At 43.2% G+C, this 15,543-nt stretch overlaps 1 protein-coding gene across 4 annotated transcripts; it reads right to left on the reverse strand.

Moving 5' to 3' along the window:
• Positions 1 to 536: 536 nt before the first annotated feature.
• On the reverse strand, positions 537 to 8,244 carry CNOT8 (CCR4-NOT transcription complex subunit 8). Of its 4 annotated transcripts, none has more exons than XM_080353448.1 (7): positions 8,193 to 8,244; positions 7,145 to 7,344; positions 5,357 to 5,550; positions 3,693 to 3,854; positions 2,865 to 3,009; positions 2,144 to 2,254; positions 537 to 1,822 (listed from the first exon to the last, which is right to left on the reverse strand). In XM_080353448.1, exons 2-7 carry the CDS (start codon positions 7,259 to 7,261, stop codon positions 1,673 to 1,675), a joined length of 879 nt encoding a protein of 292 aa, XP_080209574.1. In that variant the 5' UTR covers positions 7,262 to 7,344; positions 8,193 to 8,244; the 3' UTR covers positions 537 to 1,672. The 4 variants fall into 4 exon arrangements, with proteins under 4 accessions (XP_080209574.1, XP_080209575.1, XP_080209572.1 ...); XM_080353449.1 differs by lacking the exon at positions 8,193 to 8,244 and adding an exon at positions 8,070 to 8,145 and having other exon boundaries at positions 7,232 to 7,344; XM_080353446.1 differs by lacking the exon at positions 8,193 to 8,244 and adding an exon at positions 8,070 to 8,145.
• Positions 8,245 to 15,543: the final 7,299 nt, after the last annotated feature.

Raw genomic sequence — 15,543 nt, forward strand, 5'->3', positions numbered from 1 at the left:
TAACCCAGTAAACTGTTGCCACTATATTGAACTCGCTAAATTCTGTACCAAGTACTTTGAAAACCAGGAGAGGGAGCTAGTCCATAACCAAACAGCCCTCGTATACTTCTAAGTGAGAACCTCTAGAGTTTAGATGAAGCAGGAAAACTTCACATAGGACAAATAAGCAGAATTAATTTGTCACATTAAGTGGCTATGCTGCAATACTGCTGGCTGTGCAGAAAGAGAATACAAGTTACCCAAGGAGATCTTAAACTCAACTTTCATCAACTACTGTACAATAAGCTCAAAAGCAGATTTTACTAAGAACTACCGCAGTAGCACAGCATAAAAGGTAGAAGGAAAACTTGAGCCTCTTCCCTTTGAGTGTGTATCGTTAAACTCAGGTTCCAAAGCCTGAACTTTGGGAATTTTAGTGCTTGATGGAAAATCCAAAACAAGGCCTGGTTTAAAAAAATTTATTTTTACAAAAATTAAAAACAAGTAGTATTTACAAGCATTTTAAATACCAGCTCTAACGCTCAACTTCTAATAATGGCTTGTTTAAAACTTGTTTAAAATGCAAGACAAAGTCTTAAAATTTTAAGTTTGCCATGTCCAAAAGGGGTTTTTTGGGGTTGTTTTTTAAGAACTATCATTATAGAGATGTTGGGGAAAAAAAAAAGGTACTATAGATGAGCTCATTTTTTAAAAAGTCAGAATCCCATGTTTTTCCATCCTCTAACTATCTTTCAGATGTTTATAATGAAGAAAAATGGGAGCTGTTTGGTCTGTTAAGCATATAGTAAAACTAGGGACTGGAGAAAGGGAAGGAGAAGAAGGACAAATATTTATCCATCTGCTGAACTATTTGTGTTGCAATGAGAAGAAAAAAATTGGTGGGTTAAGCTGAAGAAGACTGAAGTCAGAGTATTGGTCCAATTCCTGTAAAAGGTCCTCAAGCAAAGGTGAACTTTTAGGCTCTCTTAATCTGTTTCCAGAACAGTTTATTAATACCCATAAGAACTAAGCTGAGGCTCAGTACGGGTCAAACCTGCACCATACAGAATTAGAAACTATAGGAAGCTGATCAAATCAGTTCCAGTAATATCCCTTCCCATTGTCGTTAAAGTAAATCTCTGAATATTATTAGCTGCAAGGATCATTTTTAATGTCATCCATTCCCAAACCTCTGCAGTGATCAAAGGGAGCGATTTCCACAGACTACATAAAGATAAAATAAGCAAAACATGAGGTGAAGCAGTCACCCTCACAACATGCAGAAGTTTTTAAATGAGCTTTATAAAGCACAAATTCCAAATTTGTGTGCACGTCTGTGTCCGTTTTCACTGGATTTCCAGACCCTTAGCTCTACCGAATATTCTACCGTTAAGTCTTCCTTGCAGATTCTGTACAGTATAAAGAGGAAAAAAAAAACAGAGGTATACACAGTAGGTTCTGTCTTTTACCCTTGGTATTAAAAAGATGGCAAACCACAAATGCTGGCATTAGGAATTCAGTCAACTCTCTTCTTCAGGGTTTCAAATGAAGATGCAGCTCTTCAGCAAAACTGCAGGCCTTCTGCAGGCTGTGTATTGTAGATGCCTTTTGTTTGAGACACTTAGGGAAAATGGTTGAGGACAGCAGCTGCCAAAACGGTTGGTAACCGTGTTCTGCTGAGGGGCACCACGGATCACGGCTGCATGTTGTTGATAATAGCCAAAATGCTCATTTTCTCTTGGGCTGAGTCCACATCTTCATTTTGTTTCTGAGCCACTCCCGTGCCGAGGCCGTACAGCCGCCCGCAATACTTTGCATCATCGATTGTATCCTCAAAAAACAACTGCAGATTTTAAAAAAAGGAAGAAACAAGGATTGTTTAATTGTGCCTCTAAATCAGACGCCACCTGTATTAATTAAACAGCTCATTTGAAGTCAGCCACCTCTAAAAGGCAGTATGGGAATTAAAATAAGCACATGACAGAGGAGTAAACAGAAGTAGTCTGTGCCAGTATCAACAATTCCTATTATTGATAGTTTGAAGTGTGATGGCCACAAGGCTCAATAAACACCAAAACTTCTCACCACAAAATACATTGTGCATGTTAACATTTATGGAAAGGAACTGGAAAAAGAAGAACCATAAGGAAGAATACTGTAGTACCTCCTTCATTCTGAAGAATGCCATTCCGGTGAGAAGAGAGTCCGATCCTGCCTGGTGTTGTCGTCCAATTCGCTGCAAATCCAGCTGATCAGCCACTTCTTGAAGGCCGCCCTGCAATCAGAACAGAACCCGTTTTACTTGGGAAGATCCATCTCTCACCAAAATTGCCATGCTTCTCCAAAACGTGAGGGCAAATGCTGGCTACAATAAATCAATTCAGATTCTAGCAGTATACACACAAAACAGCTGTAGATATTCTTCAAGACCATAGAAACACTCTTGTCACATTTCAGTACTTTGCGTTCCTGCTGCACATACTCGAGACAACTGTGAGTGCACAGGCTGTGATTCAGCAGATAAATTACTTCCAACCGAGTGTCCACCAGTTAATCAAGTCATGTAATAGTTCATGTAAGAAGAAATATGCCACCTTGCACAGGGAAGATAGCATGCTGAATTATAATTAGCCTTTGAAATTACTGATACACAAATCAGAAGGTTATGGGTATGTCCCCTATATAATATATGTATTGATAAGTCTAAAACTGGGGAGGCATGATCTGTTAGATACAAACTTAGTCACAGGTGCCTCTGTGTGACCACTGGCTTTTATACATGTTCCAGTTTTAAGACTTGATAGATGTAGCAGCTCTGTCACTTGGCTTACTCTACATTTACAGTTTTGATCCCATCCATCACTTGCTGGGGAGATAACAAGTACCTTGAGGTTTTTGCAGCTCTTCATTAAGTACTTTACATCATAGATAGATGGGAAGAAAAGGTTCAAGATGTGGAAAAATTCATGTTCCTCTTCCGGTAACCTGGAATCTGTCAACAACTTCACCATGTAGCCAAAGTCGTAACCACTGAAAACAAAAACATACAGAAAGTAGATAAGCAGGCAACACTTCAACTAGGTCAGTACCAATATCTTGTTTTTCACAGGAGTTTTACATGCTGTAGCTTTCCAACCTTAACATTTTCTGACATTCATAAAACTCCCCTGGATCAGAGCCAGGATTCATCCTGAACATCTGTGTCAATGTAGGACTTTTGAATGCTCCCGGGGTGCCACCACTAACCCCCTGCAGAACACCTAAGCCATTGGGAAGAACACACTTTTCTTCTCAACATTGCAAGTTTCTGTAGCTATGGGCAATACGGAAAAGCAGGAAAACGTGTAAACGTCTGTTTCCACCACCTCCTCCTCCCTCAAGTCCTTTCACTCATGATGATATCAAGGACCAGAGGCTTTGTAATCAAGTTGCTTGAAAAGCTGTAAGATAGACAGCTTAACTGCACAGATTTCTTCCTCTGCATAAACACAAGACAGAAGTTGAGAACACCACCAACATTGCAAGGAAGAGAAACAAAATCCTTACTTTACAATGCACACAAGTTACTAAGTGAAGAAATCACATTTCAACTTCATAACTTCTTCCACAGAGGAAAACAGTAACAGCAAAAGGATTTGCCAGACAAAAGCAGCAGTATTTCAGTCAAAAAGAGATTTCTCACTTGATAGCATCGGTGACCATCTCGGACCTACCTGTGGAAGGACAGCCACTTCACGCTGTCACTAAGGACGACCCCAGATGTCATGAGCAACTCAGCAAAATGCAGAGTATCGATCCCTTCTTCTTCATGCTTCTGGAACTGCAGCCCAGAGCTGGCGAGGAGGTCTATGGAGTCCTGAGAGTACATGTCCTCCCTGAAGGAGAAAAGCAGATTTGCAATAAAGGTACTAACAAGTCAGGCTCATATTAGGAAAATTCCTCCTACACTGTATTTCAAAAACTGGAGTGACTAGTAGGCTCTCTCTGGGTGCCACATTCGTGTCTCTAGAAAATTCACGTTAAATCAGTTTTAATACCACTACTGCGGCCTCCTACAGCCGTAACAAGCTATTCTGTGATCATAACTAATTAATAATCTGTTGGTAGTGCAGATTCCAAAGATGCCACCGCCACAGAACCAAATGTTTTTCAAAATGTTGTTTCCACAAGGCAAACAGAAGCAACCCAGATGAGAGCATGGAGAGAAGGGGAGTTTCTCCCAAATATTAAGGTGTGAAACTCTGAAGTACATTTTCTGTCTCTAGACAGATTCCTGTCTCCATTTTTCTTTTTCACTTCACAGCACATACCACCTTATCATTGTCTCCTGTTCCATCTCTGGGAGTAAACAAAATTGCACAATACTTGACTAAGGAAAGAGAACAGGGATGAGCGATGATGCACTCGGTGGAGCACTGAGCAGGAATGCGACTTCTGTACCAGGTTGTTTCATTGCGGGGGGAGGACATGACAAACCACAGAGCAAAATTCACAACAAATACAGTAACCGAATCCGATGTAGTGATCACACTGTGAAAACCACTTTACTGTGACTTCAATACTTTTAAGAGGCTCACGGATTTGTGGAAACATTTCAACTTTTGGCTTCAAGTATCATCTGTATGATCTGCATACACTGCCTATGAATTTTTGTAATGTGACTGTTCCATGAAAATACTGATTGATTTCCTACAGATATATGGTTTTGACAGATAAGCCCTCTTTCTATTTCCAGGGAGCTCTAGTGGTAATTATGCTGAGTCGGTCTTCACAATTACAGGGGAAGGGATAATTAAATTTGTTTTGACTATAACCCAGGACGTTGCAGTACAGAGGAGACAAGAACAACTGCCACACTCCATTTAACAAGATTCATTCTCCCGAGCAGCTGTAACGATGACACTGGTGGGGTTTTTTCTTTAGATCTCAGTTTATATTTTAGCATGGATCTGTAAAGAGATGTTTTCCTTTTTGCTAAAGACAGCACAGCCATCTATTTTTAGCAGAAAGAAATGAATTTTATATATACATAAAAATAAATAATATTTTTAGATATATATATCAAAAGGTACAAATTTAGACCATAGCATTGTTCTAGCAAAAAGTTTAATGCACATACAATTATTGGGGATAGACTATTTATCACAGAAAATGGTATTAAGGACAAGATTTTAGCAGGATTTGGATGTCCAGAAATATTGCAAACCTATGTCATGCCCAAATCAGCTCCCAAATAAACTGTATTAATTAATACTCTGAATTTTTATTGCTTAGAACCACCCCTGACGATGAACATCCGGACACCCGCATGAGCCCAAGGAAAGCATCACTACAGTGGAACTGAGCAGCCGATTATTCCCCAGCTCAAGAGACTCACGTAAGGTTGAATTTAAAGTTGAACTGCCAGGTGTTGATGCCAGAGGGGTATTCTCCTTTCTCATTTGTGAAAGTCAAGCCCAGCTGGATAATTTTCAGAAGGTCAACATTACACCGAAGGAGCTGATACTGATAGTCTATGGAGCTGCGGAATTCACCAATTGGTCTTACAACAACTCCAGGAAACTCCGTGTCCTAGGAAAGAAGGGAAAATCTCATTTCAGCACTTACTCTATTAGGAGTCATTATTATTACTCTGCTAGGAGCCTATTCAGTTCTTTACTTGCAGGTCTCAGCACTGCATTCTGTGAATTCTTCTGTCAAAATCACTTGGTTTTTCTCCTTTTCCATGTTCATACAGATTTTAAACTGCTACAAGTCAGACGCTAAAAAAACCCCACACAATTTCTTAAGTCTTGGATTCATTCATTTCTTACCATTATCCTTTCTTGCATTTTTATTCTTAAAAAAAAAAAAAAATACAAAGCCATCCAATATGCACTACTGTATCATCTTTCTCTTCCAAAGGACTCTCATTTTCCCTAAATCTACTAAAATGGCCCTTCTAAATACAAGTTAAATTTAGCACTCTGTCCATCTTCATTTGACAGTCCAGACAGCAATAACCTTCATTGATTCTGAGGAACAACCAATGCCTAAATTAACAAAAACTCACGCCAATCAAAACAGATCTTAACAGCAGAACAAACACCTATTAGATGAAAAACATTTCACTTGACCAGTGATTGTGTGCTCTCTCCACTAGAGCCTAAACTTCTAGACTATTTCTACTCCCAAACGAGGTCACATAACTTCCTACTGACTAGAGCACATGCAAAAAAACACATGAAAAATCCAGTGCTGTGTATCTTACAAAATTGCTCCCTTGCCCAAGAGGGTTTTTTTATGTCGACCCTTACAGCACAATCACTAAAGCAGGTCAGAAGCACACTTGCAATGAGATCAAACAGAAGCAAGAAAGCTCATTTCCTGTTGACATACGATAACAAAAACATCAAATTTACTTACACAACTGTGTTCTATGCTGAAATACTACACGCTCTGCAGGGGCGTGTGTTTTTATGCCACGCTTTTATTGCAGACTTTTCATATCTTTATGTTCCTAAGCTAAGTTGGCGTAACTTGCAGTATCATAACTAAACCCGGTTATTTATGTAAGTAACTGGCTGCCGCCAAGCAGATACAGACTTTTAAGAGCAGGAAGAGATTGCTCCCGTCTGGGGGAGACTCTGGTCTATTTAAACAAAGCGTTCTGGACATACTATTGTACCTACAGCCAGAATATTATTCTTCCAGAAGAATCACCATCTGATCCCGTTAAAAAGGAGGCAGCCCAGATGAGCAGTTGTCACTTGCAGGTCTTTTGTCCTACACCAACGTGGCATCTTCCACAACCAAACGGAGAAAGACATTCAAAGGACAAATACACTGGTGGAAAACTAAAGATTTAAGCCCAATTGTACCTCTGACCTCTTTCATTTTTCTGTTGCACAAACTAATATGTTATGAATAGGTAAATATGAAATTAATTCGGGTTTTTAAGGTGGTCTGTCTTCTCTAGCTTTCATTCAATCCACATTCAACATTATACTTGTATTAAATTCTGGAAAGCGTCTACTGAATAGTTTTCTAATTTTTCACCATTTAACTTCTAGCTCAGTTTGACTGGGTACAGAGAGAAATAATTTCTTACTCAAAAATCCACTTATTCCCCTACCCCAAAGAAATCCCTTGACTAAGGCAACTAGGTCAAGTAGAAAATATCTACCATCGCGATGTAGCTGTAACTTAGAACAATCTCTCGAATCTTCCTCATCTCTTCTTCCAGATTGTTGGCCCACACTTCACAGATCACCTGGCTGTTCTCCGCAAGCGCTGCTGGCATCTTGCACGGATTGGGGTAAAGGCGGCTGGTGTCGAATTCAGATGACGGCGTAGAACTGCAAGCTGTGCGATCTTGCCAGTGTGCTGCATCAAACAGGTAAATAAATAATGCTTTATGTGAAGAAAGATCTAAATGTAAGAATGAGTGCTCTGGCAGAGTCAGTCACACTTCCATTTTCAGCTTTAAACAGCCCATTTGAAGTTTACACTAAGTTTTTTCTTGCTTTTATCATTTTCTAGAAACACACTGAACAAGAAGGAAATCTCGGGTTACAAGAGTGGGGGCACAATTCTTTACAAAAAGAGCCATTCTCCCTGTCTTTCTCTTACCATAAACTCTGGGCGCAGGATGTACAAGCAGGGACTCCTCACATTTAATACTGTTCAGCTACTGCGCCAGTTTTTACACACAACACCAGCACGTTTTACAGACGGTGTTTACACGCAGGAGCTGCCCTGCTCTAACTCAGGAAGGCGCCTCAGCCGGTACCACCGGATAAACCGCCGCTCACCGATCATTTCCCGCAACGACGCGGGCAAACCCACCCCGACTCCCACACGCGGGGCTCGGGCTCTCCAAGGCACGGCCGGGCTCGCTGGGGCCGAACCGCCCTCACCCGTCCCGCCCTCAGCCCAACGGCAGCGGCCCCGCGGGCTCAAGACCCCGCGCGCTGGGCCGGGGCCGCCCGGAGGTGGCTCAGCCCGGCGGGGGAGCGGGAGGGGAGGAGGGGACACGGACAAACGGACACACAGACACACGGGCCCCCGCCGCCCCTCACCGGGGGGTCCTGGGGCCGCCCCGCCCGCACCTGCTCGCGCACCGCCAGGCCCCGCCGCTCGCGCCGGGCCCGCCCGGCCGCTCTAGCCCTCGCTCCCCCCCGCCACTCGTCTGCTCCGGCGCTCCCCATCAGCCTTCCCCGCCCCCGCGCTACCTGCCCGGAAGCCGGGGCCGGGCCGCTCCGCTCTGCGCAGGCGCGATGCGGCCTCCTGGAGGGGCGGGACTTCCGGGTTCGGCCGCTTGGCTCTCGCGAGACAGTGTGGGCCGAGGCCGCAGGAGCGCGCGGGGGGCGGGGGGAGGGGGCACGTTGCGGCGCGCGAATGCCTCGCGGCCGCGCGCGCTCCCGCGTAGGGGCGGGGAAAGGGAGGGGGCGGGGTGGGCGGAACGTCACGCGGGGTCCTGCCCACAGTGCGCCTGCGCGGAGCCCTTCGCCGGGTGATGAGTCGTCTCTCGTTACCCCCCCCTTTTCCCCCCTCCGCGGCTAATGGACTCGCCCGGTCTCCCCGCTCTGGGAGCGGCGGGCGAGTCCAAAGTCCGCGGGGGGGGGGAAATGAGGTTGTTAGGAGCATCGCCGCTGTAGGCGCCCACCGGGCGAGCTCAGCAGTTACAGCTGAGCCGCTTCCTGCGGGATCTGGGTTCAAGTGTCTGCTACGCCTGCAAACTTTCGGGCTGGCTTCTGTTCTAGAAATGCTATTTAAATTACATTAGCAATAGAAATGTGTATCTGGTAAAGCAGCGTAGTGTAACTTCCTGTGCCAGCAGCTGCCAACATGGCTCTGCTGGCCGATGCTGGCAGCGGATACTGAATTAATTTGGAAGCCTGTTTACTAATAATTAAGCTTAGATAGTATTTCCTTTTCTTTTAGGCTGCCAGCCTTCTGGACAGGGCTGCATCTGTTACAAAACCCTGCGGCCCAGGTCCTGCTGCAGAGCTGCTACCCGCCCACCAACTTTCTTTTCAATGAATCTCATCTATTTGCCTACCGTTTTAATAAAAGAATCTGGACAAACAAATCTCGTGATCTGTTACACTCAGACATAGTCTAGTGTCTCAGGTTTAATGCTCGTACCTCAGCAGAAACACAACTTCCTGGAAAGACATTTATCTGCATACTGCTCTCTATCAAGTGAACTTGATACCGGCAGCATCTTACGACATCCCTTTATTGAATGTTATTTTGATTCAAAGTTTATCTCCATAGATGATAGTTACCATTTTGCCTTCTCAGCTCTGCAGTCTTGTGCGGTGTTTAATTTATATATTATGCAATATGCTAGACTGGCAGAAAGTAATCACCTTTCTACCTGTGGTCACCCGAGTTCGGGATTTTGTGCAAGAAAACACGTTGTTATCAGGTAAATATAGCAGGTTAGATTACAGCACTCTGTAATATAAGGTCAGGGTTTTTTTCCCGGTGAACAGTTCGGAGTAAAATACATGTATCATTTATCTTGTTTATACGCCCAGCACTTGAAGGTATTGTGAATCCAGGGGAAAAGGGAAGATGCATCTTCTCAGGACACCGAAAATTTGTGTGCCTTGCTACTCTAATAAAAATGTATTGCAGGAAATAATCACTTGTGTTAAATTATGCTTGTAGTGTTTAACAGTTTGCATATAGTTTATAAAAAAAAAAGTTATCCAAGGATGTTTGCAAGCACCAAGCTGGAAACATTTTGCTGAAGGAGATCAGAATTTGTTTTTTCAATCAGGGCTAATTTTGATCGTGGGACATAAGGATGAAGAACAGCTGGAAAAGACACCCTGCTCTTTAAAAAAGTACCATAGTTCTTGTATTTGGAAGTTACCAAACTTGCTTCCAGGTCCAGCACTTCCTGAAAAGTCTTCTCACTCTCTGTGTGGTTCTGTTAAGACCACAGGACAGTCTGGGTATGCAGACCTGGTAGATCATGAGGTGAAAGAAAGGGGCTTAAGCTCAACATTTTTACATCAGGCAGCTTGAGCGGCGTGTCCCGATCATGCCGTGTTGTGGGTTTCCTTTGGAACTTAGTAACAGCACCACAAATGGTAGAAAACTTACTTATGGAAATGTGAAAACACGAATTGAGAGTTAAAAGATGCAACCGTTGCTGAACGTGATTGAACCACAACAGCAAAGCCGCCATTGACGTTTTCCTGACCCTTCCGCTGCGGTACAAGGTGATGGCACACGTGTGCCTGGGTGGTTGGTTAGAAATACAGTTCAGAATGCAGGTAATTAACAATTAGGTGAGGTGCACTAATTTCAAATTCTTCTTTGATGTTAGAGCAACTATCAGTGCGGGTTTGTATGATCCTGAAAGGTAATAAATAGAGGCTACTAAAAAACTGTGGAGAATGAACAAAGATAAATATATTTTAGGAAGTGTCTGATCAAAAAGCCTCTCTGCTGAGAGGAAAACGGACTCTTTGCACACCTCAGCAAAGTTTGCACAAACATGGAGGGTTTGTGGTGAGGACACCAGTGCAGAGCACACACTAGCCAACAGAAGCAACTTCTAGGTTACTGCCAACCTGCGCTGGGCACAGACCTGCAGCAAAAGATGAATGACATTCACATCCTTAGGACTGATACACTGAGCTGTCCCTGTTTGGTACCAATATTTAGGAGATAACCTGTGTGGGAATTGAATAGACGTTAAAAACAGTGAGGTCCGTGAAATTATATATGAATTATATTGTACTGGCTCATCACCTGCCGTTTGCTGTTGGGTGAAGAGTCCTCCAAGTGCAAGCCCATGTCCAAATAAAGATGAACAACATTCATAGGGCACTCATCTCTTGAAATGTCAATTTCCACCTCATCGTCTGCACGCATGTGAGTAGTTCGAAGGGTTTGCATTCCTCCCTGTTGAGTCTGCGTTCTGTGATAAATAACAATTAGTATCAATGGCTAAGAATGACAAACTCTCCAGTAGGGAATAGTTAGGATTAGTCAAGAGAAATTGCCAATAAAAACAGTAACACAGCCTTGAATCTGAAACGAAGCAACAGTGAATGTTTAGCACATGAAGTGGACAAACGGCGTGAAGTTGGGAAAGGAGATTTGGGAATTTTCTCCTTCCAGGAATTAAAAAAAAAGAAAAGGTTAATTGATAAAAATACAGCTGTAGCGGTAGGTACAAGAACCCAGGCACAAAGAGGTGCTGCCGTTGTTCACGCAGCTCTGACTGTGCTGCTGGCTTGAGATTGTTCCCAAAGGACAGTGGGTGTTGCTTCACACAAGAGTGACCGGAGGCAGAGCTGATATTCCACGTTTTTCCTTGCGTGGAAAAATAAATCTGGAAAGTTATGGCCAGTTACACCCTCAGTTCTCAGAACGTAGCTTGTAATAGGGCACCGGATATGGGATAACTAACATAGATTGGGGCCACATTTGCATAATAAAGATCAATGCTACTGTAAATTACATCTTGCTCTCTGCAATACCATAATTACAGGCTATATGGTCGGTAAACATCATATCTAAAGACAACTGGGCCTGAGCACATTCATCTTGCCCTTACAGATGGAACTGTAACCTGTAACTGGTTGAGGATACTACATAGCAACAGCATTAGTGTAATTCATAGATTTAGTGCAACACAAGGAAAACAGGATCGCTGCTTTTTGCCAGATTCCACAGTAACCCTTGCTGCTTTTAACAAACACACCTTTAACCCATTCAGTTGCACTGGCACTAGCTATTTTGTACTCAAAACATGAGCTAGCGCATCATAAAAACTACATCTCTGGAACGTGTTGGGTGGCTCTTTTATTCTTGGATAGAGCCATTAAGTCTTGACGAAAAACTCCTTACCTGCAGAGATGTATTCCAGCCACTCCCTGAGTGACAGCGCACACATGCACGGGGAACGCTGCCAGCGCTAACGTGACATGGCACTGCACATGACTCCTCTGGGAAGGGACAGCCAGCTCCTGCTTGGAAACACTCCCGCTGCCTTCGCCCAAACCCTCATAAAGCTTCCAGAGCAGCAGGGGAGGCTGAGGAGTTGAATTCTGGGCAGACACAAGGGAGCTCTCTCCTCGCTGCCAGCGGCAGGGTGAGCAAAGGACGGGCAGCCAGGATTCAGGGGTGGAGCAGCTTGAAAAGATAGGGCAGAAACTCAGCAAATCTTTAAAAGGCAACGTCCTGTGTCTGTCTGAAGCACGGCTGTGAGCTTTCCTAGGAGCTGTGGTTGCCTTGAGATCTTCACTGGTTGATTTAGGGCTTGGCACAGCAGGACATCCACCGAATGCCACGTCTGGTCCTGCGGTTGTTGACACAGCGTGACTGACATGCAGCTTTTTGGGTGACCCGGTAAGTTGTCCTCACATTATCCTTTCAATACGTTCTATACTTTCGTGGGCAGTCGTAGCCTTTTTTTCCTCTCTCAGGCACTGTTGTTTTCCACTATCAATGCCCTGTAAAGGTCGATTCTAGTGAAGGAAGGTCTACAACAGAAGATTCAAGCAGGAGGACAAAAGGAACAGCAAGGAGCTGCCCATCCAGCCCTGAAGATGTCCCCGTCACCTGCCAGCAGCACCGGCGGGTGTCCTGGGAAGGACACGCTGCAATAAAGTACCTGGAACAAAACAGGGAGAAGCGGGTACTTGTGCAGCCTCAGCTTTGGACTGTCTGGGCAGCAGAAATGGGACATAAAGAATAGTGTAAACATTAAAGCAAATGTAAAATATATGGCAGTTCTTGCCTTGTCAGGTTACGTTAAACATTTTAAAACATGACTTAAACAGACTAGGGTTTTCTGAAGTGGAAAAGTCAGTGAAAATGGATCTGTAATTTAATGAACAATTGTTGGACAAATGATGAAGTACATGGAAATCATTAAAAAGAAGTATTAGAGCTCTTTATTGACTAGTGTATGTTTCTCCTTTAATGCCAAGAGACTGACTGGAAAGAACAAATACTTTATGGCTGAGGATTTGGTTTGGATCAAATTCCGTGTTAACTAGTTTGAAATAACCAAAAAGGATTTTTTTTTAGAAAAAAAACCCACCAGTTGTAGCTAATATTTGGAAATAGCTGCCGGCAGCTGAGATCTTCACTGGTTGATTTAGGGCTGTATAACAAGCCAACATGGGACCAATGCCAAGCAGCTGAATGGCTTTTTTGTTTGCCATGATAACGTGAATGCTTTTTAAATGTATGTGGTGTCTTCTGAAGCAGAAGAGCCATTAACCAAAAAAAACAAAAGAGCAGGTAATGAGATGTTGGGGAAAACCTAATCCATCAATCCATCTTGTTTTAATGTAAGTAATTTAAAATTTTATTCTGTAAATGTGACTTAATAAAGGTAATATAGAGAGGTTTTGGGGAGAGGGAGGGAAAGCAGACATGGCAGGACAGTTCTGAACTGGAATTATTTGCCTCCGCAAGGCTGCTGGCATAGCAGGATTATTTTCAAAGGAGTACTACTAGAAATGGGATTATAATTTTAACCCTTCCCTAAGATCACAGAATGTGAGACTTGGTCAAGCAATGGCTCTTCCTCTTCCTGAAAACTCAGAACTGAGTCACACACTCTGCTCTGCATGTGAGGACTCAGCAGGTTCCGGAGCATCAGCCTTCCAGCCAGCAGCTGACTGAGATACCCCCGTTACACCCGCCTCGCCGAGATCTGCTGTGCTCTACTACAAGGTCATCAGAGTAGAATAATCTCTTGAACCACAGAAAACTGTCGCCAACACCGTTTGCTGCACCGTCCCAGTGGAATAATTTGATATTGCTGTTTTCAGGTCCCTGCTGGCTGGTTCTGGAGGAGACAGGGAGGTACACGGCAAAAGGGCAGGGAATATAACACAGGAAATTCTGGTTAGATACTAGGGGAGAAAAAAGTTTACAGTGAAAGTAATCAAAATAGTGGAGCTGATTTCCCAGAGAAGCTGGGGAATCTCCCTCCATGCAGATATTCACAACTCAGTTATTCAAGACTCCGAACAATGTGCTAGGAAAGCTGGAATGGAGCAAAGCCTCAAAAAGGAATGGATTATTCAAGGCTGACGTATTTCAAGTGTCAGTAGTGTTTTCTTGGAGACAACAGGCACACCTGCACTGAGGGGACCTGCATGACAAGATGGGCATATGGTACACGTTACGTAATGTAAAATGCATCACTGCGATCAGAAGGTTTTTTGGAAGTGAAGATAAGATCAGTTTGGCCCGTGGCAACTTACTTAAACTGACCTATTCAGGCTAGCAGGTTATTTGTGATTGCTACTTACAAGTATTCTTCATCAGATACCTTAGAGTCCAACTGTATTTTCTCAATAAGGTTGTGCTTGGCAAACTTGGTGTATCGGGATGTGAAACATATGTAAGATCTCACAGACTGGCTCTAGTAGCTCACAAAGTCTAAGAGCGAGACGCTCTAGCTCTGCAGAGAGACAAGAAGTCCTTGGGCACTGTGATTTCCTCAGCACATTCTCTTCTTAAGAAACAGCACCTTAGAGCACCTCTCACACTACTTTTTTTTTCGGTCAAGGAAGACAAAATTAACTTGTTTTGTTTTGTTTGTTTAAGGCTACTACCAGGAGTTACCATTTCCCATAGGACTGTATACAACCCAAGTGTGGAAATAGGGGATTGGGAGCTCAGGCTTATGGTTTCAACTTTCAAATCACTTTTTGCTTGATTGTTTTTCTTTTTCCTTCTCAGAACTGTTTAACCCAAGTTTCTTCCACTAGAATATGTAGTTTGGTGACCTGACCTTGTCCTTTTCTGTCCGTGAGTGAGCAGGAACCCAAGAAGGAAGGTGGTGTCCAATTTTTCTGTCTCATGCCCCTTGACCTGCATACTAACGTGTTGTAGGAAAACAGAGCTGGAAAGGCTTGTCAATAAACAATGTTCGTAAGAATGTACCCATAAAGCTGTCATTTCACAGCTAGAGTATAACCTTCAGCTAATACGGTGACTTCTTTTTGGCAGCATATTCTTCCTTTCTGAAACACTGCAAGAGGAGCGCTCCCGAGAGGCTTGCTAGCATCATAAAGGTAATAGAATATCATCTTTCTAATTAATAATTTTCCAGCTGTTTTTCTTTGTACCTTAGACAGGTGCCTTTATACCTTCTCTGTACTTTCCTTTGTTACCTTAGGTAACATAGTTTGCCTGTGCTTGAATATCCCTCTACATATTAAAACCAAAATGGATTAAATTCTGCAGCGCTCAGTCATCTGACCTTCACATTATTAGAATTAATGTGTTTGTTCTTGAAGACTGTGTGAAACCAAGAAAACCTTAAGGAATGTTTTGTTAACTTTTGCTAATTATAATTCATATTGAGATTGCAGCAATATAAAAACAGCTATGCAATAATCCCTAGGACAGCCACAGCATCTCCTGAAATAGAGATGTTGCCATGGCCATGGACAGCAGTGAAGCCCCAGCAGCTACTTAAACCTTAAGTTTGATTCTTTTTTTACCAAAACGGGCAACAAATGGTCAATCCAGAGCCAAATGCAGGGAGATTTATTACAAGGTGGCCACCTGCCTATTTAGAACTTT

The sequence above is a fragment of the Nesoenas mayeri genome (assembly GCF_963082525.1).
Source record: "Nesoenas mayeri genome assembly, chromosome: 14".
Classification (NCBI taxonomy): Eukaryota; Metazoa; Chordata; class Aves; order Columbiformes; family Columbidae; genus Nesoenas; species Nesoenas mayeri.

Bases quoted from the DNA above. Each gene is read 5' to 3' on its own strand.
- CNOT8 (XM_080353448.1), bottom strand. From the start codon at position 7,261: ATGCCAGCAGCGCTTGCGGAGAACAGCCAGGTGATCTGTGAAGTGTGG. The intron at 5,551-7,144 runs GTAGATATTTTC...CTTCTTTCCTAG, and splicing joins GTTACAGCTACATCGCGATG to GACACGGAGTTTCCTGGAGT. The intron at 2,255-2,864 runs GTACTTGTTATC...TTCTGATTGCAG, and splicing joins AGAGCTGCAAAAACCTCAAG to GGCGGCCTTCAAGAAGTGGC.